At 39.3% G+C, this 25,970-nt stretch overlaps 3 protein-coding genes across 4 annotated transcripts; all 3 read right to left on the reverse strand.

The window, feature by feature from the left end:
* Window positions 1-2,408: 2,408 nt before the first annotated feature.
* On the reverse strand, window positions 2,409-9,350 carry LOC136423246 (uncharacterized). Its single transcript, XM_066411355.1, has 4 exons — window positions 9,219-9,350; window positions 8,166-8,298; window positions 3,336-3,473; window positions 2,409-2,696 (listed from the first exon to the last, which is right to left on the reverse strand). The coding sequence occupies exons 2-4, from the start codon at window positions 8,286-8,288 to the stop codon at window positions 2,520-2,522; spliced, it is 438 nt and encodes a 145-aa protein (XP_066267452.1). The 5' UTR covers window positions 8,289-8,298; window positions 9,219-9,350; the 3' UTR covers window positions 2,409-2,519.
* A 2,705-nt stretch (window positions 9,351-12,055) lies between these two features.
* LOC136423006 (calmodulin-4-like) lies at window positions 12,056-16,904 on the reverse strand. Of its 2 annotated transcripts, XM_066410984.1 has the most exons (5): window positions 16,779-16,866; window positions 15,549-15,626; window positions 14,180-14,302; window positions 13,754-13,876; window positions 12,056-12,883 (listed from the first exon to the last, which is right to left on the reverse strand). In XM_066410984.1, the coding sequence occupies exons 2-5, from the start codon at window positions 15,591-15,593 to the stop codon at window positions 12,713-12,715; spliced, it is 462 nt and encodes a 153-aa protein (XP_066267081.1). In that variant the 5' UTR covers window positions 15,594-15,626; window positions 16,779-16,866; the 3' UTR covers window positions 12,056-12,712. The 2 variants fall into 2 exon arrangements, with proteins under 2 accessions (XP_066267081.1, XP_066267082.1); XM_066410985.1 differs by lacking the exon at window positions 15,549-15,626 and having other exon boundaries at window positions 16,779-16,904.
* Window positions 16,905-18,718: 1,814 nt separating this feature from the next.
* On the reverse strand, window positions 18,719-24,210 carry LOC136423475 (calmodulin-4-like). The gene is made up of 4 exons (XM_066411631.1): window positions 24,076-24,210; window positions 21,654-21,783; window positions 20,304-20,459; window positions 18,719-19,858 (listed from the first exon to the last, which is right to left on the reverse strand). The coding sequence occupies exons 2-4, from the start codon at window positions 21,774-21,776 to the stop codon at window positions 19,688-19,690; spliced, it is 450 nt and encodes a 149-aa protein (XP_066267728.1). The 5' UTR covers window positions 21,777-21,783; window positions 24,076-24,210; the 3' UTR covers window positions 18,719-19,687.
* Window positions 24,211-25,970: the final 1,760 nt, after the last annotated feature.

A 25,970-nucleotide genomic window follows, 5' to 3' on the forward strand; every position in this document is an offset into this window, starting at 1 on the left:
AAAAAAATACACGAAAAAACGGCCGTACCGCACACATCAGGTCTACGGGAACAACCCGTGTGTTGAGTCGGTAGCTATAGAACGTCAAAGTCGACATCCACCGTCATGGCAACGTGTACATTATTTATGGAAAGTTAGCCGGATGCCGTAGCATTGGTAATACTACTATGTCCATGTATTCCTTGTTGTGTTAGGAGCAAACTTTGAGGAAAATATCGTCCTCAGTCCACAATCACACGCAACATTTAGACAAAGAAGTGTTCCTCACAAACCTTTGTCGTCTGCTTGACAACAGGATTCTGGGTAATGATATGGCGGCGGGAAAATACACGTGCCGTAGGTTGTAGCAACAAAGAGGGGTTTTGATGATTGATCACACTTAGAGTCCAATTGCAGGTCAGCAATTTTAAGAAAATAAGTTGCCTTGTAAATGATTGTGTTTAGCAGGAAGCGGATGTGACATTTGTCTTATAAACCAGCCGACAACGATGTAGTGTGATTCTCCCGCGAAGCCCACAGACTGTTCCAATAAGGGACGGAGAGTTTTTGTCCTCGTCGCCTTCTAATGCATGCTTATCGAAGCTTTTCAGACAGTGTTCTGAATACGTTAGTCTGTCAAGTTTGCATTTCTAGTGGTATTACTGATGTTGCATCTACCACATATCCCTAAATACCCCGTTTTCGAAAAATCCCGAATTTAAGTACCCCACGAATTTATGTTACCCAACGTTACATTGAGGAAGGTGACAGATCGTCACCGAAACATCGGTTGATTCAATCACTTGGTTGTGTAAAAAGCGTCTTTTTATTCAGTAACCTAGCAGTACATATTGCAACCCTAGGCCGGCTAACTTCTCTGGCATATTTTGAGCAACCTAGAGACTATGAAATTGCCGAGTGAGTTTGAGTCTGCATGAGTTATACTGACTTGACGTAATTATGGCACAATTTAAACAATTATAATTGCCTGATCTTAGTTGCAAACTGATCACTTTTACAGGCCACTTTTTCAGCCAATCAGCATCGCATTTGCGACGTTATATGCAAATAACCGATTGGACTATTTGTGTACGTCGATGAAGGTTAGACATCCATTTATTAAGATACGCAAGGTGACAGTTACTCAAGCAAATGGATGATTTTTGTACAAGGTCATATTGAATCTTTGATGGACTGATTTACAAAATCATCCAGTTTAACTATTCCTGCGTAACTCTCTGTGTGATTTCCAACAACATGAAGCATGTTATTCAGACAATAAAAATTCAATCATACCACAGGTTTTTGTTAGTATACACGATACTTTATTCAAACCACTAACAGGTATGTTGCTAGTTTAAAAAATACTAACACTGGATGAACATATGTCCGAACCTCCAGTTAACACCGTCCTTTTAAAATGTTAAAGGATTCAATTATCAAATGAGCTTTTTTAAAATTAAATTCTGTAGATGAAAACATGTACCATCTGATTTGAGATTAGAAAATAATAAATTGTAAAAAAAGTCTATTCTGCTCTTGGTACCATGCTTCTCTGAGATCATCTTAGCATTTAGTCTGCAAACCATTGCAAAAAAATGAGCTAGCTTTGTCCGCAATATACAAAGAGATGAATGTAACACATTGTTAACCTTGCAGACTCGAACAAGCACAATGCATCTACATGATGTATGGACATAATGGTTATTTTTGAGATAAATGGATTTACATTTTGTTATTCTAGCAAAATCTGAAAGCAGTTTCCAAATCTACATTAAAACATACATGTATATCGACGCTTTGCCTTTTTTTGTATTCGTCACTCAAACAAATAACATCATGGCCTAGATAACGGAAATTGAAATCCATGACAAATTGTCATTTTACTTTTAAGTGTGTCATGCTGCGATGAGATTGAATTTTCGACCGGACTGATTATAATTAATCAAGCTAATACTAAAAATTGATAAAACAGCAGGTGGTTAAATTGAAGATGATAAATGGAATTTTCTTTTCCCCCCACTGATATTAGGCTAATGTAAACTGCAGTTTCTGAATATGGTAGAAAAATGGCAGCATGTAGCAATGTCTTAAACTATGTCGTTCTATTCTATCATGTCCTATCGCTTCTATAGTTAACTATGGTACTTTTGAAGCACCCAACATTTGTTGTGACCTTTTTTTTAGATACAGTTGAGTAAACCAAATACGGAAGTTTTCCTTTAAAAACACTATCCCTTACTAAGCTGTTGTCCAATTTACCTTCAGTTGGCTTTCCTGGAACTGCTTTACTACTACGATAGTGTAAATGTTATTTAGAGCTGTTTGTCAATGTTCATAAATGACAATAACAAACCGTTATTATTACATAATGTTCATAATCCCAATTGTGGTCTAAAGGGGTAGAGTTAGCTCAGTATAATTATCATGTAATGGTGTATCCATAGAATCTAACCATGCATTTTAATATATGGGTGAATATTTTCAATGTTGAAAGAATCTGGTATTCTAGAGAGTTTGAAATGAGCTAAGTAGTTAGTTCACTTTTCCAGGATGTGTATGTACTGGGCAAACTCGGCGATGTCGATTCGACCGTCGGCGTTTTTGTCGGCGCCGTCGATGACCCACTGGACGATCTCGTCCGTGACAGGCTCGTCCCCGAAGAAGTGCTTCAGCCCGGTCTTCAGCTCCTCTGGGCTGATGAACCCGCTGCCGTCCTGAAAAAAATTCGCGGTGACAAATGTTATTATTAAAGTTATAATCAAGATTATGAACAAGTCTTGATTAAACTCTATGTAACCAACAGTGGGAGAAATTTGGACGTTCCCAAATTTTCGACCGACTCCGTCAGCCTTATTCACGGAATGGACCCGTCTACTACTGCAATTTCCGGGGCGTGACGTTGTAGACACGTGACTGCAGAAACTGTCAGATAACCTGTGTCGCCCCCCGTCTCTGTTCCAATTTCTCCCAATGTTGGTTACATAACATTTAGACTCGTTCATAATGTCATTTGCTAAGCACAGATGAACTTTCATGCTAGGATTATTGTCAAGATTATTTACTCTAGGGTATAAGAAATATAGGTTCACATGATTGGGGCCAATCTTATCCTCATTTCATCTCTTCACAAACGTGGCCATGCAGTTATTTGATTGAACGAAAGTGCATGGAAGCCTGTATCGCCTCCCGACCCGGTCAAGTGGTTTTAGCAGAGCCGTGATCATAGCCTCATCCACAGCACCTACCAATTCTTTTTTCTTCTCAATGTTACCGTATATCAGATTCAAAGTAAATCCTTGTTTCAAGGCAACCATCACAGGGCAGTAGAATTTTTTTTTCAAAGAGAACTTTACCTTATCAATTTTTCGGAAGGTCTCAAGCAGCTCTTGGGGGTCGGCGCTGCCGAAATGTTTCAAGTCTCCCACCAGCCGCGTGAACTCCTGTAGGTCCAGCTGGCCGTTACCGTCTACGTCATATTGTTTCATGAGAACCTAGAGAAAGATACAAAAAGACAATGATAGTCATCAGTTGAAGATATTCATATGGAAAGGTCATAATTGTGAAACCCTCATGTTGCGTGAGTTTTTTCACAGGGTTCTCCATTCAGTTCGTTCGTTCAGACTCTTGTGGTGCGTACTCAGTGGCACGTAAAGCAGACGGGTTCCTTGCTGTTTGCTTGCTTGCAGGGTATATTTTTTTACAGGGAATCGGCCGCTAGCCTTTCCCCTTTAACGTGCTCGAAGTACCTCATTGAACACGGGAACCCCATTGTACGTCCCTTCCGAAAGAAGGGTGCGGCCCTAATTGAGGTGACCTTCACAGGATTGAACCGGGGTCTCATAATTAATTACCAACTGATTGGAACCAGGAGCAAAACTGTGAGGTTGCTACCAGCTGAGCTACAGGGACATCGCCATGGTGATTTCCGCACACACGGTGTAGAACATGCTATTAACCCTACAGTGTGTTTCACAGCAGCTCTCAAGTTTAGCCATCCAACATGGCGGACAATACTGACGTCATAGTCACGTGACAACATACAGCTATAAACCCCTTTGCTTCCTGGCATATTTTCAATCTGACACATCATTGACACTAACCTAGCATTATTATGATCTGTATATTCGATGGAGGAAGTTCAGTACATTAGTTCATTATAGTGAGTGTCCCCTTGCAGAGGTTAATATGATTAATAAAATGATTGATGGTGACAACTTCATGAATATAATTAGCGCAAAGCTCTAGGGAGCAAGTGAACGGAAACCGAAGAGATTGCTGGATTGTCATCTCTAAACAGACGTATCTCTTTTGCCTGTCTTTTAAATGTCTATTTGTGATGCCCTATACGCATTTCAAGTAGCACACTGGAAGTGATCAAAACAACGATAAGCAAAGAAAAAGATACCATCTTGTAAGATGGATGGATTGTCATCTTTAAACAGACGTATCTCTTTTGTCTTTATTTGAAATGCTCTGTACGGCTTTCAAGTAGTACACTGGAAATGATAAAAATAATGATAAGCAAAGAAAAAGACACCATCTTGTAAGATGGATGGATTGTCATCTTCAAACAGACGTATCTCTTTTACCTGTCTTTTAAATGTCTATTTGTGATGCCCTATACGACTTTCAAGTAGTACACCGGAAGTGATCAAAACAACGATAAGCAAAAAAAAGACACCATCTTGTAATAACAGGATTCTCGATACATCTGCTTGGAGAAAAGATGGATAGATTTGCAACGCTGCACGATGATTGGCTTATTACTAACTGATTGAGTACGATCTCCGAGGTTAATGTTGTTAATTGTGACCCAGATACCGACGACACTGACGTACTAATCAAACGACACGCCCAGGAAACGAAGAAGGCCTTGGGAACGAGAGCCATCAATATTCTGACTAATAGAGAACTGTTCTCGTTCCACGAGAGTGCGTTTAACTCCCCAAAGCAATATCAAGAGTGATAAAACCCATCTGAAATGATTAAGATCATATAGTCGTCTGTTCAGAAAGGACTGTCTATACTTGTTAAAGCCCCTGTCACACTTGTGCGTATATGCCAGCCGCATGAGTTGGGTATTAACATGTTTTTGGATTAGGTTAAGTCTGCAGCCGAAGAAGTCATTTCTTTGGTTTGATGACCAGGCATAATGGTGGGTCAAAGTATAAAACAACTTCTTCCATCAAAATTTACATAAACCAAAAATATGTTCATGCGCAACTCATACGCACTTAGATATACGCACAAGTGTGACAGGAGCTTAAGAACGCGAGCTACTGTACAAATGAAAATGATTGTTTTAAAGCGTTACCTTGAACCTTTTATGTGGTTACAATAGATTCCTCAGTATTTAAAGTACGGTCTCACTTGTCGTAGGGTATTCCGATGAGGTATGGCAGAACCAACGGTCGACAAGGGTCTATGACAACCATTTTTGTCACAATACTAGAGGTGACACGGTGGTCTTGGGGTTAGGGTTGTTGACTCAGAACCTGGATGTACTGAGATCGAATCTCTCACAGGTACCATTGTGTTGTGTCCTAGGGAAAGGCACTTAACGCGCCAATATCATCACTTCACTCAAATGAAAATGAGTACCTAGCTTCTGTTAGGGACGTCCATCGGACATGACGTTAAATGGAGGTCTCGTGTTTGAGGAGAGCCACACCCCGAGCAAAGTAAAAGAACCCAGCACACTTATCCAAAAGAGTAGTGGTCCTTCCCGGTGTAAGTGGATCAAATATATCTGTCTTGATTTGCAGGTTGCACTCTTCAGTACAAATCTGGTATGTTACACCTTGAGGCGGTTTACCTGGTATGCGGAACGAGGACTATTACAAGAAAATAAACAAACAAACAAGACAGCTAAGTAGTGTATGTCACATCAACAACTGCCCGAAAATGCCCATACATTTGCCATCGTAAAGCCCCTGTCACACTTCACTTGTGCGTATATACAAGTCCACAGGAGTTGCGTATTAACATATTTTTGGATTAGGTTAAGTTTGCAGCCGAAGAAGTCATTTCTTTGGTTCGATAACCAGGCTGCACAACGGTGGGTCAAAGTAGAAAACAACTTCTTCCCCTCAAACTTTACTAAACCAAATAAATGTTGATGCGAAACTCATACGCACTTGAATATACGCACAAGTGTGACAGGGCCCTAACCCACTCGCTTGACAAATGCGACAGTTGGGGCATTAAGATCAAACCAGTCACGTCGCTTCCTGGCAAGCCGCCTGTTCATTATATTAAGTACCCATTTCAGTAGATGGTTAACCGTGAGTGGATTAGCGAATACATCATACACGCCCGCCAAATTGATTATATCTCCCGACGCATTGCCAATTCTGCCTAACACGTATATATCTATCGGAAAAAAGGTCCAATCCATTAAGAACTCTCACGGAGTTTCTATTACTTAACCGCTCTGATGGAAATGGAGTAGACACTCACATTCTGTCAAGTTCGATAAGACAATCATTTTAACTGAGGTGGTAAATATGAAGTCTATTACGTCCTGTGCATTAAGGGTAACGGTTGGGATGAGCTCACAGATAGGGAAAACTGTGCACGAGTACTGATCAACCGTAATACGTACTAGAACATTGCGGCACAGAAAACTGGGATCTTGCACTGTGTCAGAAAAATAAGTCAAACCCATAAGTTAGAATTTAGCGTAAAAATTAGGACCAAATATACTAGTAGGTAGTCGAATACTATATTGTTAGCCAATGGTGCCCGTCCTTTTTATACTACTTAGCCTTGGGTCGAGAATTTGCAAGCAACTTATCATCATCATCAAAAATTATAGAGTATCTTGATTTTTCTAGCCAGCGTTATTTCTATGTAATGATGACATCCAAAAGAGCATAAAAAATGCTACAGCTTTTTCACGCCGTGTGAGGTTTAATTTTGTTCATTATTTTAGGCCGTTCCCTTGGGAAATGTATAACCTGCTCAATTTTGATTAACACGTCATGTGTGTATTAACGCTCTTAGCTCCTTTCAATGCAGTTTCATTCTATAAAGTCTTCCTGGGGTTTTTGTATCCATTATATTTAGAGAGCTTCTTTGCCCAAATCCTTGGAAATTGAAAACGTTACACCAGTGCTTAATCACTCACGTAGGGATAAAGTTTCAAATTGAAACAGCGATGACATAATACCGCCGGTGTTCCTGCTATTGTCTGTGTATTAACGCTCTTAGCCCCTTTCAACGCAGTTTCGTTTTGAAAAGTCTTCCTGGAGTTTTTGGATCCATTATACTTAGAGTGTTTCTTTCCCCAAAACCTCGGAAATTGAAAACGTTACATATACACCATTGCTTAATCACTCACGTAGGAGTAAAGTTACAAATTGAAACAGCGATGACATAATACCGCTGGTGTTCCTGGTACGATTTAGGAAATCGAAAATAGAAAGTTCATCCCTTCAGCTGAGGATGTGGTAATTTCAATCCTCCCCTGATGAGGAAACTACAAGACAGTGATTGATAGATGCCGCATCTGCGCCCCCGGTCGGTAATTCATTTAGGCTGGGGACTAATTGCCTTCAGTGTAGCTAATATTGCCTGATTACCGAACATATTCTTCTTCCACATTACGCCAGTGCCCCAGTATGTGATAACGTTTTACACATATATCCACCTATTATTTTTTTTCTCTTTTGTCGAAGAACTTTCAGAGAAACGGCTGTCGACAGGGGTATGTAACAACATTTTCCGTCATTTGGCGGCTGAATTTCACACGACAAATTCACGACTGTTAATTCCAAATCTTCTGTCGTAGACTTGTCGCACGACGATAGCATTTTGAGAGAGTTGACCGTCAACAATTATCTGTGACAATTTTTTTCGTCATTTGTCGGCTGAATTTTTCCACGACAAATTTACGACTTTCCTAAGAATTTTCGACCCAAACTTTTGTCGTAGTCTTGTCGTAGGAAGAACGTAACAGGAGTCAAAAACCTGTATTGTACCGTAGATAGAAAACCATATTGACTATAGATGATTTAGAATCCATCCCTGTGTGAGTGGATCAAACGAATCTATCCGGATATGCAGATTGTACTGTTTAGCACAAACCTGGTGTGTTACGCCTTGAGGCGGTTTACTGGGTATGCAATACAACCAACCAAACATACAAACAGACAAACAAACAAGAAAGGTTAAAACCATACCTCGATCAGTCCTTTGGTTGGGACCACCTTTAGTTCTTTCAGAGCCGCCTCCAGTTCTGCCGTGCTCATGTGTCCGTCACGGTTCACATCGTATTTCTTGAAGATCTGCTCAACGTTGGCCATCTTCTTATACCTGTAATTTAACAGAAGAGACTGCTTATTAAGAAGCCCAAAGCAAGTTTAGAACGCTAGAAATATTCTGGATATGGTTGAATGTATGATATTATCATTTACTTGCTCATATCTAGCACATTTCTATCATGATTTTATTCTTTAGGCTTTTAAAAAGAGCACAGAAACAAGCCACACGAGGAGTCCTGTATATATTGGGACCACCAAAAAATCAGCGCCCAGATTTTCAATGAGTTCTCACCGTGCAACTAAATCGCATCCTTGAAGGTCAATATGCAATGGAGTGGTGTTGTCTAAACTTACGATGGATAGAAAGGACTCGAAAATTGAATTTTCAGAAATTCCTTGAGTTCCTTTAACAATACAAAAAATGTACGGAAGCTTTTGAAATCCGCTGAGGTTTTGCTTGTGCTTTTTACAATTGTGTGTTATCAAGCTGTTTAGTTTGATTAGGGATCACATTTGTGATTAGAAGAATTCTTTTGTGTGTAAATGCTTACTTGTAAATGCGCAGTATTTCTTTATAAAACAATGATGTAGATGACATACAGAGAAATGGTACAAAGTAGAAAAATTCACTGCCACGCCCCGCCCATAGATATACTCACCTAAACTGAAGGTATATCAAGCTTAAGGCCGCATTATGAAATCTATAACAAACTTTGCATATAATACAAAGGGATATACTTTAACATAAATATTCAAATGCCTGCCCTATTCTTAAATCCTCTCTACAACCAAATTTTGTAGTATCATTTGTCGGCATACCAGCACAACTTCTACTAGTTACCTTTCGTACCAGGCCCGCTTTTTAAACCATATTTCACGTAAAACGTTTTTCTCACAAGCACGCCAAATTATACTTTAGCGCCAATTCAGATCTTCCCAAGTTGAAAATAGAATTGCAAGATGTGTACTTACGGTTTTGGACGAGGTGTGCGGAGAAAGTAAGGGTATCCTCCAATTCGCAAAAGTGAAAGTCGTTCAGAGCGCGCGGTCCTTTTATTGCCCCTCCTATGAGAGGGGGAGGTACGTTTGTGAATGGTGGAAAAAATGAATATCAAGAAACAACTTGAAAGTGTAATAAAAACGTTCAAAAAAACTCGCAACATCTCGTAGCATATCTTAATTTTACATCTATCCATGCAAAAACAATTATCAAAGGATGCGGCTTTTATTTGTATTAAAAGTTTGCCTCGTACCTCCCCTCCCCGGGCATAACTAACGGTTGGTCCCCGACATCTGGCGCAGTGATTATTTTCTCACAGACCAGAAGGTCAAAGTGCAATTAAGCAAATCACCCAGGCCGTACTTTGAAGACATCACGTGCCGTTCACGTGACAGCTTTCATCAGGCCCGCGGCAATCTAGTAGAGTGCGGTCAGAAAGGGGCGTGTCGATCTTTCCTGACACGTCTGGCACATTTATTGTTTTTAGGCCTGACCTGCGTAAGTACCAATTACTTTCAAGGTGAGTTTGCGGTCGACCTCATCACGCTAAGTGCATGGCCGTACCATTCCACAAATCCCCCCAGAGTGCAATTCGCTGACAAGTTGGCACCCACTGGCGATGTCCCATTGCTGTACTCTCCAAGCAGAGGATCGGGTCCGGCTGGTCTCTGATGTGATTTTAGGCTTTTTGGTGTTGGTTGGCGACGTTAAGAAAACGGGACAAAATGGAAACCCCAACAAAAACGCCTAAAAATACATAAAAACCAGCCGGACCCACTCCTCTGCGCGGAGAGTACCATTGATGGGTATACGTAAATAGTCAGGGCTTTGCTTGCTGAGGAAAAGAGATAGGCAGGAATTTATCGGGTAATTTTATGGCCCTCGACGGTAAAAGTGATCTGTTGTGATAATGGAGTTAACTTTTCATTCATGACAGCTATGAACGGAATAGCTGAGTGCAAAAGAAATGCCAAAACCTACCTTTCTTATCACTACTGTACATGTAGCTAAAAGGGTGCTTTGCACAAAAAGGAAATATATTTTGCAGTGCCGTGAAATTGATAGAAGTTAACACCATTGTAAATAAATTCTGTTGCTCGTCATTCTAAGGGTATTGCGATTTCAGAAAGTTTGGTTTGATTTAAAACTATGCCGAAGGTCTATCCGACAGAAAAGTTATTTTATCGGTGACAGGATGGCGGCTGATGGTATGTATCGATGTATGGCGGCGGGCAATTGGTTCTCGACGCAATATGATAAAAGCAGTGAATGGAATAGACAGCCGGCGTAGTGCTTAGTAATGCATGGTGTAAATTTTGAAAGCCTGAAAGTTTTAAACAGACATTTATTTCCTTTTTGTTTTTAAATTCTTCGTCTTTATGTTTTGACTAAAAAAGATAGGTTGAAATATGCATACTTAAGTTTTATTGCAACTCATAGCAAAATTCTCGATTTTTTTTCTATGGGCAAGTTGTAGATGATATGGGTATCCATTTTGTTTACAATTCATCTTGTCATGTTTGCCTCATATGCATTTCATGAATATTTCATTTGATTATTATGATCCTAGTCTTTCGTCACGTCACTTGACGTCATATTCTAATAACATAATTGGAATTATCAGATGAAAGAAGAAAATTATAATCAATTTCTGTGTAACAGAGGTGAATACCCTTTCCTTGTTTATAACTATCAAAGCTGTTTTAGAGAAAGGAAACCACATATCAATTTTATCTTCTATTTGAATATATTTTGGAAGACTGCGGACAAAGTATTGCGCTTTGTTATTAGGTGGAAGCGCATACTATTTATTCTCTTATAAGGAATTCAGTGTTAACCGAAATTCAATGTGTACGTTTAATTGAATTGAGACGTGTATTCCAACCTAACATATAAATGTAGGAGGCAATTAAGAAATCACGTTTCATTCATTTACATATGTGTGCTCCAAAACAAATATCTGATATGAATGTGTGAATATTTGGCATATAGTTATTTACCGTTTCATCCGTACGTGTATTCTTGTGTGCAAAAGAACGCTAATGATACATATCGGAATGCAGAAAGATGTTAATATGCATGTCTATTTTCATTTTGTTTGAGAAAATTAAGATGTCATATACCCATGCAGCAATGCTCCATTGTCCACTGAGGTCTCAAATATCATTCGGACTATTCCATTTTGCAAAGTTCAGGGGGTGAGTTTTATCCAGATATACCTTCCTAAACCTTCGCTCACATTTTTCTCTAGTGTATTCTTTTGTTTCTTTGAAGTGTGAAATCTTTGCCCATGCAGATATGAAACAAAAAATGTATTGCCAAAGGTCAGTTCTCTACATTATGGTGATATGTTGGAATTAAAATCTGCTTTTTGAATAACGGTTTTATGGACAGTCAATATCTTCATAGAAAAGTTAAATTCAAGGTCTGCTCTTTCAGTCGGTACCGAAAATGGACATATGGGAGAATGGGAAGTATGCAGATAATCATTGTTAAGAATAATTATTGTTTTCCATCAAATATGGTACTTGTGTAAACAAGTATTTAAAACACGTTTGTGAATATTAGTTATCCAGGTCAGGAAAGGAGAAATAAGATATAATTTTTTTCAACTGGATAAAAATACATTTGTAAACCAGACGTTTCAAGCGCCCATCTGGGAGCTCTTTGTCAATGGGGAGAATGATATTTACTTTGAAATTTATGAAAGCGTCAAGAATATTCTTAAGTTCTAAAAAAACGAAAGAGGTAAATACCTTAGACAATTTAAAACGCACTAGATTATGAAAGATGGCAACAAGCGGCATCATTTCACAGCATTGAACTCATTTATTCAGAATTGATTGTTCCATTAAAACTGTAATAAAATGTACATCAATGCCTTTATTCATTAACATGAACCTTAGTCCTGTATCTAACATTTTGAACTTACTCAAATCTATTCGCTCAAGAAATAGAACTAGCCATTAAGTTGGTATACAGGGTTCTTGAGTTTCAATTTGCACAATGATCTGTCTGCCTATGCCCCCTCTCTCTAGCTCTCTCTTCCTACCCTTCCCTTTCTCTTCTTTTCCCTCTTCTTTCCCTCTATTTCTTTCTCTCTCTATATATATATAGCTCTCTCTTCCTATCATTCCCTATCTCTTTCTTTCTCTCCTTCTCTTTCCCTCTATTTCTGTCTCTCTTTCTAATTCTCCCTTCTTCTCCTTCCCCTTCTCTTCCTCTCCCCTCTCACCTCTCTCATCCCCTTTTTTCCCTCCGTCGTACTGTCTGCCAATTACTTTTTGTAAATTCCCTTCTTTTTCTCGGTGGTATTTTGAAGCTCACACTGGGTCTTGATTATGATTGAGATTAATAAGAAAAGCCCACTACTGCCCCCTTGTATAGAAATGTTAGCCTCGCTTCTACTTCTATTTGTCTCGACATGTGAGGGCTCTGAGCCTCTCCATGGAGCCAGCTGGTTCCTTTACATCTTCTTATCAACCATGATCTCAAGGAACTCGTCGACACTCATTGTTCCATCTTTGTCGATGTCTCCAAAGTCCACCATATCCTTTGCGGCATCCTTTGTCAGACCCTTATAGAATTTTTCGGACTTAGCCATTAGCTCTGCCGCTGTCATCTTTCCATCTTCATTCTAGAAAATGACCCAAAAGGAGAACTATAAGTCTGTGTGTGACAAGAATTCACCGTGTCTAACATTGTCACAAAACTGCTATTCATAGTTAAAAGGAGACATGTTGTATGTGATTCATCATTATATATGTTAGAGATGGCCAAGTGATATTAGAGGCATGATCAATAGATGAAATTATTACGTGGTTTTAATTTCCAATCTTAAGTTAAAGAGACATCAACTTCAGCTTAGCAACATGGCATACAATACCTAATTTAGCTGATCAAAGACAAGACAGCTGCATGTCGTACTGATAAGCTATGCAGATTGTTAGAATAAAGCCTCATCTATATTAGAACCAAGTACCTATTGAAAACGTTTATACTGTCAAACCAACACACAGTATGATTGAGCTAATAGTTTGTGTCGAATTCACAGTATAAACTTTCTCAATATGGCCAATTGGTATTCGTACCAATCTCAAAATCTTGGAAGCAACTATGCAGACAGTATTAGACATACACCAAAAATAGTTACTCAAGCAACTGGATAAATTTTTGTAACAGTCAGACGTTTCAGACAGCATCCGCTGTCTTTCGTCAGTGACTAACGATAGGACTGGAAAACTAGGTTTTATACCAAAACTGAGGTTAAGACAATTGTCAGATGACAGATGTCTTGACGTAGTATTCAAAAGAAGATTAATTCAAGACATGGTTTGTATGCTAATAGTGCAATTATGTCTTCTTTTGAAGCGTTCAACAACAACAACAACAACAACAACAAAATCATCCAGTTGCTTGAGTAACTATTTTTGTATATCTTATTACCTGGATGTCTAACCTTCATCAAAGTATTAGACATACATGTATGCATCTGGTAAGAACTTACCGCGTCAATTTCGTTAAACATCTGCCTGAGGCCTGCGATCTCCCCGAAAACACCGACAAGACGTGTAAACTCATCTTCTGTGATCTTCCCATCTCCGTTTTTGTCACACCTATCGATCACTGTCTGAAAAAAAGACGGTCCAAGACAAAAGTCAATGAAAGGCTTCGCTTCTGAGGCCTTGCCAAAATCTTTCAAATATCGGCACGCTACTTAGGACGGAGATGTAAAAGGGCAAATATAGATACTGTTTGCCATAGAATTTTCTGTGAGTTCAGTCATTTGTTCAACATTTCTGACCACTAAGATTTCATAAAGATGGCACCTATTTCCCCATTTTTTTTTTCTCACATGACTATTTGGGTGCCCAGAGGATGTCAACCATATGATCAAATCAGTCTGGCATCATATAAAATGTTTTTTTTTTACCTGAGTCATCTTTGGTGAGGGATTCAGCCCCATGTCTTGCAGAGCTTCAACAAGCTCTTTCGGCTCGATGGCCCCACTGCCGTCCTTATCGTAATCTGAAAACGTCTTGGCGGCCATGTTGTCCTGAGAAGAGTTTAAAGGCAACAGAAGCAATATTAGTGCACAAAAATGGAAAAAGAATGATGGTGAAATCTTTATGGTAGTAACACTTACTAACACTGTGTATCATATTTGCGTGGTAACTTCATACTTTGAGCATTTTACAACCGCGCAAAAACGTGCCGTACGATGATCCCCTTAGTTTCGAGAGCCTAAAAAAAACCTCGGCGACGATTTTCAGAGTTCTCACATCACAACGACAGCGTGTTTTTGCATCATGAACGTCGATATGCATTGTGATAGTGTTGCTTGAACTTATCATCTTTAGAAATGACTAGATAGATAGAGTTTCATAATTCAAAATTTTCAGGCCCTAATATTACTTGAATTTCCTTTAATACAATTCCCTTTGAGATATTGTAACAACCAATATTGACCTTGATATACAAAATTGTGGAGGTAGTCATAATCAAGAAGTGTCATGAAAATAAACTCGAACTCAAAATGACCAAAATGTTTTCATACAAAAATACGATGATGACAATAAAGTTGAACATGTGCAAACCCACATTTCATGAAACATTTACTTAGAGGAAAGCCATTGGTCAATACCTGTTATTTTTTCTATTAGAAGATTGGAAAAAAAGTCTTAAACTTAAAGGATCACCCCTGACTAAAATAATAGGATGGGCCTTTTACATAGATATATCTATGAGAAACCTATTTCTTAGCAATGACATGGAATGAATGACGTAGTCGTATATGGCTAGACAAGCATCGTAGCTATGGAAACTAAATGAGACTATAACATGTAAACATTAAGAACATAAAGAGAATAACCAAATTGTTGACGTACATAATTATGAGAATAAGGTTTAACATATCCAAACGCATATTTCATGTAACATTTACTCCTTTTAAGATGTTTGGGCGTATCATCATGTTTTTGATTCTCCAAGAATCCCTATTTTCTTTCATTTAGGGCCCTTTGCCATGATTCTACTATGTCTTGATTCATACGTATTTCTGTTTTCATTTCAATATGACCTTGATAATTAGAATATGTAGCTTTTAATGTTTTGACATTTTTTACAGTATTGAAGCAATGGACAGTATTGAAGGAAACTGATAGAATTTCAAGGTGTCTGTCTTGAAATATGAGCGCACACGCGGATGGGTGGATGTGAAATTAGATGTAAATAGTCACAACTACCAAAATGTCCTACACTTTACACCTGTCGAGAGTGACTACTCGACCCGTATTACTTACAGGCCTCTCGGCATTGGAGTAGCATACCGGAAAACCGGGTATCATCGCTAAGTCAGACAGCGATATTTTCTGCAAGCTCTGTTTAAAAAAAGACACAGAAGAAAGCATTGGTCTATAAACGAAGAAAGATTTTAGTGTAGCAAACAGCTCACATTGTCAGCTCACCATTCTTTCCACACGCCATGACTATAGAGCTATGTTTAGAAAAGTCATGTTTTAGGTTGCGGTTATGTTGAGGTTTTGTCTGTGGTTAAACAGCTTTGAATAGCTTTAGAATTCAGGACATGCCATTTGTCATGTGGCTACAAAGTCCTATCAAAGATTGAAATGAATGGATTTAGACCCCTTGCGGTATTCTTTAATACTGCGTTAGCTCTATGGAAAATGTCCGGAGGTATTGTTTTTGGCGCGGCCGTGATATCAGCTACAATAACATTTCTTACGGTAGGCTATGCATGCCTGATAGAGGGACAAGTGACGTCACCTGTTATACCTTTAGGCAGTATACACATACATTACAGTCGTTGGACCGGTTTCGGTCAGTCAGGCAAAGAAAAACTACAAATAATGGCTTTGAGAGAATAACATTTAGATCTTAGCTAGGCGTGCCCTGTTACACCCAATTACGCATGCAAAATTTGCTCATTACCCCCACATTACTTTACTAAAATACCTAAAGTTTGTTCTTTTTTCAAACGTAACAGTACGTCTAACACTAAGTTAAAGACGTCAAACAGTCTCTGAATAAAGTACTTGATGTATACGTGACAAAAAAAGGTCATACACACAACCAAGCCCCCCGCCCCTCAAATATTCCAATCGTACAAGTTGTAGATACTTAGTAACTGATAAAACACATTTAGTTTCATGACTAGTTGTTCAGATAGCTACAAAAAAACTGCCTATCAGATTTTAAACCGCAGTTTTAGAATAACCTTGGCTCGCTAACAAGCTATGGCCTCGTCTTTTGGACACGCCCACTAGACAAGGCTTGCAAAAGTGACCACAAAAATGCTTATAGCAGATGTTTTAAAACATTTTCACAACATTTGATAAATGTGGATTGCTATTACGATGTCTACACTTCTTGCAGGCTTTCTTTAACATTGAAATTGCCGAATGCAGAGGAAGTGTCAGAAGAATGCTTCAGAAGAAGTTAGTAACCTTTGAAAAGTAATCACTGTTGTGTCTTTTTCACCTTTGCTAGTTTTATAATGGAGACCGACTCACCTGTGTCGAAGGATTTAGGGAAGGAACTCGCTAAGAAGTTGGATCGAAGAGGTTGACAGGTACAGACCTTCCTTCGCAAATACTAGAAGAAAAGTGGGGAGTGGGGCGGTGGGAACCGGTTTTGTTATGCACACGTTGCACTGATAATAACACGCCTATTGGAGCCTACCACCTAGCCTCCTTCGCAGTCTTTTAGGAGCGCTGGGGTTCATTTATTTTTTTTCGGGGGGGGGGGGGAGTAGTGCTGTTTTACGATTTTCAACATACGGTTCTAATGTCAGGGAGATCCTGTCTGAGGCTACATGCAGAACCTGACCCATATACATGTATGTTGAAAATCGCGAATCAGCGCTTCCCTAAAAATAAACGCCTGTGGCCCTAAAAGACTGGAAAGGAGGCTACTGTCACACCACAACTGTGTCTGACAAGGCTGGGACTCTGCGCTACCTTAACCATTATAATCTAGCCCCTACAGTCATTAAAATTTCATACCAACATTGGAAAACGGTCACGAGAGACTCTTAAGGAATAACAGTTGACCTACATTACCTATATATATAAGATTGTACGTTGATAAGATGTTTTTGTTGTGTTCAGGTGAGCGTTAAGTATTTGATAATGATCAGGTGTGCACAGAGTGTGATAATTAGTAGGTGTTGCCGTGTGGTTTAAATGCACAATCATGGCGGTCACGAAAGTTCGCACTGAGAAAAAAATCCACTGGCATCAATAATAGATACGACCTGTCCTATATGTATCCTAACGTATCAAGTAAATACATGGTCATTACCTTCGCTAAGAAGGTTGTGGTTTTGGTAGCGTTCATGTGTGTCTGTGTGTGTGTCCTGTCTGTCTGTAGAATGACTCAATAATGACTGGATGGAATGTCTTGATATTTGGCCTTGTCACCCCCATGAGAATGGAGGTATAGACTTAGGTACGCTTGTGGTCGGGCGTGGGTGGTTCCGGCGCTATATCTCCAGAACAGTTCAAGCGATTTCAATGCTATTTGGTTTTTGGGTAGGTGGTGTAAGCCGTAAGGTGTAGTTTGATTTTGAGCCTCCTGGTGGCCGACCTTGATACTGCAGCAGTACTTACGTTTTTTGTATCTCTGTTCATGGACATTATGTGGCCTTGTTGAGTTTGCTATGTACATTTTATTCAGGGGTCGTACTTGAATGGGTGGGCGGAGGGGTAAAATCACAAGTCAGACCGTCTGTGAATCACTAATCGGTTCAACGGTAACGTGTCAATGACATTTCAAAGGCATTTCAGTCCGTTGGGTACTGGGTTACGTTTGACCTTCAACCTTTGACCGTGACGTCATGGACGACCAGTAAAACTATTGGGTTAGTAGCCTCGGTAGCAGGAAACACAGGTTGTACTACTCGTCGTTTTTTAGCTGGTAAATGTTGAATGCTACCGTAAGCTTCCTGAGAAGAATCACAGCTTTATAACACGAAAGCGGCAGCAGTTCCAAAATACTCAAGCAGCAAAAACGTCCACGTACAATGGAGTCTATTTGGTTAAATAAATTATTCAGCCAAAATTGTTTTAGACGACATAACAACACGTTTCGAGGTGTTCTAAGATGCGTACATTTCGTACCTTTATACGCTACTTGGATCTTAGTTAGCATCTAACGAAAATTGCCGTCATTTTCTGAGTACAAATGCAATTAACCCATAATTACTGCTAATGCATAATGACCCACGTAATTGTATATCTTACGTGTGGGACTTTTTCATCAGTTCTCCCCTTTCCCAGGATAACTATATGTCATTGGTGTATCTATACTTAAGTCATTTCTTAGTAATACCTTCTTTTAAAAATATCTAGATTTTTTTTGTTTTCCACACCTAGCAAATAGATATTTCCTGCCATGAAATTAGTGGTGGTGCCTAATGGAATAGAAATAAAACAGCCAAGATACGATGTCCTTTGATTTTATATTGTTTTATGTTCCCATAGCTTCTACCGGTAATTCAACCGGCACCCTAGCATATCATACATTTAGCTGAATATTGTATGATCATACCGTATACAACAGGCACATCCGGCGTTTCGTTCTCATATATTACCTACGCGCGTGTTATTACGTATTCGTAATCAGGAACCGAAGTTGTGGCAGGATCTAGAATAATACAAAATCGGGGTGATATTGATGCAATTCCTTAATAAACATCTACTAACTTCTAATGAATTTTAAAAAAACACCAAAATGCTAACATCTGCTCATCTAAAATCAAAATCCACGCAATCTTGGTACGATGTATACCATAATAATGCACTTAGCCTTATAGGGCAGACATCAGATTTGCGTTGCGCAATAGAGCTAGGGATCAAAATAGGAATTATAGTGCCACCTTAAAATCCTTAAAAAATCTCCCTTTACATGATACTTTTTGGGCCAATCTCGATATTTTGGGGCTAGAAGTAAAATGTAGGGTCTAAGCTTTCTCGTTTTGGTACAAATTTGTTCAGTTCAGCAGTTATGTTGGCGTAAGGACAGATGTGAGTAGTTGGGTTCTGCGGATGGATATGAGAGAAAACTGGGGTCAAAGCTAGGGTCTGTTTGAGCTCCACAACCTCCTATTTTCTTTACATGGTTATCAAGTATACCCTTGTGATTTTCTAGCCGTGAAATATAGCAACCTGTGATGTTTACTCATCGAATCATACTGTATTCCGTTAGATTCCACCCATCTTCATGTATTTTGAAGGTTTATTTCGTGCATTTCATGTATTTCGGTAAATACGTATACACGGTTCGTTCTGAAGGGGGAGAATTTTTAGATTGAATTACGTTTTAGTGCTTTTACGAAGCCTTGTTTCAGTGCATTTCAATTTAACATGCAACCCTAACATACTGATGTCTGCCTTATATGGCATGCCACCACGGCGGTGCATCAGAAGAAACTGGTGACCATTTGCGCAAACTCCTTGATGTCAACTTGGCCGTCGGAGTTGGCGTCGGCGACGCGCACGAGCTCAGCGACGGTCTCCTTCGACAGCTCCATGCCGACAACACTGGACATGCCTTCCCTCAACTCATCATGCGACAGGAAGCCGTCACCGTTCTGAAACCATCATAGGAATGAATGAATGAATGTATAAATGTGTATACATGAATGAATGTATAAATGTATAAATGTATATATGAATGTATGAATGCATGAATGCAAATACAAAGAAACTGGAAAGACTTTGCGCAAATGTATGTATTCTATGGTTTTCTGTTATATTTCACAATGTATAATCTTTAGTCACTAGATGTGTTTTATGTGTCTATTATGATTATGCCCTCCTGAAGTAGAGTAGTAAAAAATGCAGAAGAAGAATGAATGAAATTATCAATGCATGAATAAATCACACTCAATTCTAATTTAATGATGATATGATAGTGCATCGGTAGGTATTGAAATTAGAATCCGAATAAACTTCCGCAATGGCAAATATCATTTCGTTTAATTTCAGTCTTCGTGTGAAATCTTAATTTAAGAAAAATGCACCATGGATACATACCTTGTCTATCTTGTTGAACGCGGCCACCATTGCCTCCTGGGTCTCATCAGGGTTTCTTAGAGCCTTCTTTATTTCCTCCAAGGATTTTACAACTTGAGTAAAGTCTTTCAGATCCATGATTCCGTCCGCGTTGCGCTGGCGCTCCCTGATCATAGCCTGGGTAACAACAACAACAGCAAGAAATATGATCACGCTTTTTACAGGTTTGCGTAGCAAAACCTTTGTTGGATCCGTTGGCTTGTGTGGTTGCCGCCATCTTGAATTGTGACGTCACAGGGTCGCCATACCATTTTATTGGGAGGGCTGTTTTTTGGGGTCACTGGCGTTCTCTCTATTCTTAACACATCGGCACACAGTTATCACACATTCAAGTCAAATAAAAATTCAATACCAATTCATATTTATGAAAAGACCCCGTAATCGCTAAACTAACATAGCAAACCTAAAGTATATGTAGCACAAATACTTAATTCTAGTTTTTAATGCAATTCCGCAGAACTAAAGCCATACTATATACAACATCAGTACATTTTTTTAAAATGATAAGTGTAAAAATGCTTCTAAATTTCGTATACATGACTTTTCCTGTTGTCAAAATGTTGTTGATTTTGTAACAAAAATGGTCGTCAATTTGTCTGACTTGGCTGGCCTTATGATTTGAGAGCTATCACTGTCATTGTCAGTGCCATTTTGCACAAAACCTGCGCCATAATTTCTTTTATCTGTAACTGTTCACCAATTCTAAAGCCATAGACAGCATATTTTACCGACCATTTGTATGTGTTAATTCGAAGAAACGGAGAAGGGACATCGACAAACTTTTGTCATTTTCATTCATCTGAAGTAATCTGTAGGTTCCCATCTGAGTAATGAGGCTGTTGTTGTACATTTTCTAAACGGTCTCCAGGAATCTCCTCGATAACGGAACCCCCATTTTACGTCTCTTCCGAAAGACGAATGCAGTTCTAACCAGGATACCCTTCCCCGAATTCGAACCAAGGTCTCCCAGTTACCAACTAATTGTGACCATGAGCTCAACTGTGAGGCTGCTACCAGTTGAGCTACAGGGACAAATGAAGCCCAAAGCGACAACAGCATTACAGCATACAATGGAAGTTCTGTTGCTGTAACAAGGTCATCATACCAGGGGACCCCAAAACGACATTGACCTTCGTCTTCTCAAGACCAACCCAAATACCAAATATCATCGTAATCCATCTAAAGGTTCTTTAGTTATGCTGACTGCATAATCAGGAAACACACACGCACCGACACACAGAAAGACAGGCCGAAAACTATACCTCGGTTTTTTTGGTCAAATGTTGGGGAACAAGAGAAAACAGAACTTACGGAGACTAGTTTGTTGGTCCAAGGCAGGTCCATTTCCTTCACCACGTTTTTCAGCTCCTCTGCCGAGATGGACCCGTCCTTGTTCTCGTCATACTTGTCAAACAGAGCCTTGACGTCCGCCATCTTGAATCTGCACAAAACACATAAAATTCATCACAAGAACAAGTTCACTTTCCGTACGCCCTTAGACAAACCTTCCTTTATAAAAAGTACATGTCATTCAAACTAGTATAAATAGTCCGTAGTTGTTGTTATTCCATGTTATTTGCCGTATATTGTACCTGATGCAATTGTTGCGCAATAAACTTGACTTGACTGACTTTAATATCTATAGCTATGCAAAAAGACGAAGAAGAACTTACTTAGTATTGTAACAAAAAGTGACAAAATATAGAGATCTTTATTGACACAACAAAAGCACAGCGACTTTCGTAAGGTCTACTACATACATACATACAAACGAATAAGTGCATATATATATATGAAGAGATCCGTAGAAAAACTGTGAAAGCGGGAAACAAACGTCTACCTTCACTGGGCGAGACAAACAAACTGACCTCACACGGGGAGGAGAGTGGGTTTACTTGCAATTACTGGTCTCAAAATTTACGAGTAGGCTAAGGACAATTATCATTACGGAGTTATGTGTTGTGTTGTGCTGTGTTGTGTTGTGTTGTGTTGTATGTTAGGTCCCAATACAAATAGAGGGCGGTCTCGCTGTGACCTAAATTGAACTCGCGTAACCCTTGATTTTATAATCGGAACACCATGCAAAATGCAAATAAAAAATGAAAACAAAACGCATAATGCGTTTGTATCATGACATTTGTTGATCTGTCAAATTTTGGGTTGCAGAGAGGTTGCCGCCTTAGTGGGGAGGGGGGTATCAATTTCCGCGTCATTTGCTACAGACTAATCACAATCCACAAGTAGACAAACGGCCTTTGTAAGACAGACTGTGGGTATTATTCAGCTTCACCCACACTGACAACAGGACTTTCTCACGCATACCTTTAAATTCTATTCCATTGTAATCTCCAAGCAGATCTATGGTGACAGGACAGTATGTATGGGCCAAACAGTATCCAGTCTACGGTGGCCGACTGGATACTATAAATACACGGGAACTGTCTTGCCACCGTATATCTGCTTGGAGGTTAATTCCAGTGTACGTTAAGAGAGGGGGATATGTTTCCATTAAAATTGTTTGCCTTTAAGCAGATGTTAACAAGTTTCAAAAGAATATATGACGAAATTTCAAAACGGGAAATTCTGGTGCAGTACCTAAGAAAGCCGCCTGGGCCTTGAATCAATCAAACAAACAAACAAGCAAACAAACAAACATACACACGAAACACAAACATTTTTGGCGAAGGTGAATAGGAATACCCCTGGGCATCCACTGACAACGGTACAAACATTGTTAGGTAAATTGTTGATAAGTAATGACAATTAGAAAGATAATGCTAGTATCTGCTGTTGCCCAACAACCGCTATAAACAACAGTTGTCTAAAAACAGGCTGGCATAGCATTTTCAGACTTGCTGTTTTCACCACCTGTTGTTTTTCCGATACGTTTTTTGTCACACCTGTAAGATGGGAATTAAAGCGTGAAGGCATTCAATCAAGACACCCCGACCTCCAATTATCTCCGACAAATTTCACACGCTGAGGCATCAAACGGAAATGCCGCGTTATGCTCGAGTTCAAACTTTACAATTTATAACCATCTGCTTCAATGTATCATTAAAACTGCTTTCTTAATGATAAACCTAACATGTATGACCTCAGTTACATTAGAGCAATGCATTCTTACATACACTACATATACGCATTCAGCAAAATATATCAGCGATTCTTGTACATAGCTTGTTTCTGGCATTCCCGTAGTTTTGGCAATTGGCCATACGAACCTATAGCTAGTAATACATTAAGGCTACAATGTTGAGAAAATACAAGAGTATTGTTAAGGTTCCACGAAAAAATGCCTGCATTCTAATAGCTGATACGAGCACGTATGGCTTCTATTTGTAGACAAAGCGCGGCTTTATTGTGGAATGCAGGATACGCTATAAGGCTATACGGTCTGTGGAGTATGCTTATTTCTTTTCCCCGTTCCACATTGTTTAGGGGACTTACGAAAGCATGCATGAGATCAAATGGATCTTTCTATTCTTAACGAAGGAGCTTTAACCACTCTAGGTTTAACAATGTCTGAATTAAATACTACTTCGCCCTGCTTCTCAAGCAATGAATTAAACAAACACTCATTTTAGACAACTTGTGTTTCGCCAATATAGAATGTAACAGACTAACAATTCTAAACTGCGTTTTATATGTTACAGCCACTGTTAACATGTTTGTGAAAGCTTCCAGAAGACTAGACGAACGCATGTGACACAACGTGCAAAGACGGACTCACCTTGTAGCGTGCAGGTAATTGAGAGTGGATAAAACGCACCAATTTGCCGAGTCGGGTGGAGAGCTGAGAGAAATGTCACACCGCGTGTTGTCAGCAAGTCCTGAGCATGTGGGTGTGTCTGGGTATGAGTCACCGACTAATTATCATAACAAAACCTGGGCTTAACTCTTGTTTCGACTGCATGTAGTTGACAGTGTTTCCACCCCCCTCCCTCTCCAGTACTTGTATATGTAAAGGTCCACAATCAACGTACAATACTTTTATACGACAACAAAAGGCATTCTTTGGGACCATCGTGGTTGCTTTGTGACGTAATAAGTTAAGCTCATAAAAAAGTTGTCTTTTTTCCCATGTCGACGATTGGTTCTCGCTGAGACTTTAAAGGACTATGCCAAAATTGTGACCCCGACTTAAGTCGAGGGACGATTTAAATTAGACTCCTAAATCCTAGCTCCGGGCATTTACATCTACTTAACAGAAGGTTACCATAAATGATATGTTTAAACAGTATTTCTTTTTAAAACACCTATAATAGCACGGTCTTGTAGTGTGATCCGTAGCTGTGAAAGGTCACATTTTGTCGTATTTGATATTTTGGCCCTTTTTGCCTTTGTAATTTCAGCAAGTGATCTACGGCAATATTTATATAGGATATACTACCAATATTGCACGACATGTCCACAACTGTTCCAGGACCTTTCGTGCGGCGAATGTGTCTGGAACTTCATTCAACTCGCGATCAACAAAGTGTTTTTGCCGGTTAGAACTCATGTTTGTTATGCAATTGTCAATGCAAATCAAGCAGAACGACAAGTATGTCGGGTAGGGAGGGGGTTGCTAGGATGACAGGCCGCAATTGCTTAAATAGCTGTAATCATTGGTTTAGTTACTAATAAGCTCATTTCAGACGTCACTTGTAAAACAAGCATGTTAATTCACAGGGTGTTTTTAATCTCTAAAGTAGAAATTATATCTAAGGACTGTTTTTAAAGTTGACACCATGAAATGCTTTGGGGTAACAATCCGAATTGCGATGTATGAAATTATCTACTTAATGACACAAATTCACACCTGAAATAGGGCTTAAGACAATTGCAATCCAGGGCAAGATGAGTGTTGAGTTGTAATTATTCGGAGTGTTTTGGCATGAATAGAGGATATCACATGTTGTGATTGTGTCTATGACTGGCTGCTCATGCAAGTAATTAATGCACCAGTACGCCCTGAATAGATGAGTCAGTACTACTTGTACACCCCCTGCGAGTGTATACCTAGGTTAGGCTTTGTTACCTCCATGAAAAATGCAGGAATTGTCTTTCTCTCTCTCTGTCTTTCTCTCTCTCTCTCTGTCTTTCTCTCTCTCTCTCTCTCTCTCTCACTCTCTCTCTCTCTCTCTCTCTCTCTCTCTCTCTCTCTCTGTGTGTGTGTGTGTGTTTGTGTGTGTGTGTTTGTGTGTGTGTTTGTGTGTGTGTGTTCAGAACCTCTGGATGGATTGCAATGATATTTTGTATGTCGGCAGGTGTTGAGAAGACGAGAGTCAAGGTCAATTTCGGCCCCTGGTGTGTGACCTTGGTACTGCAGCTGAATTTCCGTTTTCATATCTTTTGTCCTGGACGTGCTGTGGTCTTGTTACCTATAGCCAGTGTACACTTTGTTATCTTTAGCTAGCTGATGAATAAATATATTAATGATAAGTATTATTAGAACTTTTCTCTCTGTGAACTAGATGATTTGATGTAACTTTTCATTTGATAGCGATCTGTTGCATTATTCTAGCATGAAATTACCGAAAAAAACTTATTAATTCATCACGTTTGTCTCAATCTTTCAGTTGTATACTGTTATTTAATGTTTAAATACATTGAAAACAAAAACAACAGCAATAAAATCCAGAC

Source organism: Branchiostoma lanceolatum, chromosome 17, assembly GCF_035083965.1.
Source record: "Branchiostoma lanceolatum isolate klBraLanc5 chromosome 17, klBraLanc5.hap2, whole genome shotgun sequence".
In the NCBI taxonomy this organism is placed as follows: domain Eukaryota; kingdom Metazoa; phylum Chordata; class Leptocardii; order Amphioxiformes; family Branchiostomatidae; genus Branchiostoma; species Branchiostoma lanceolatum.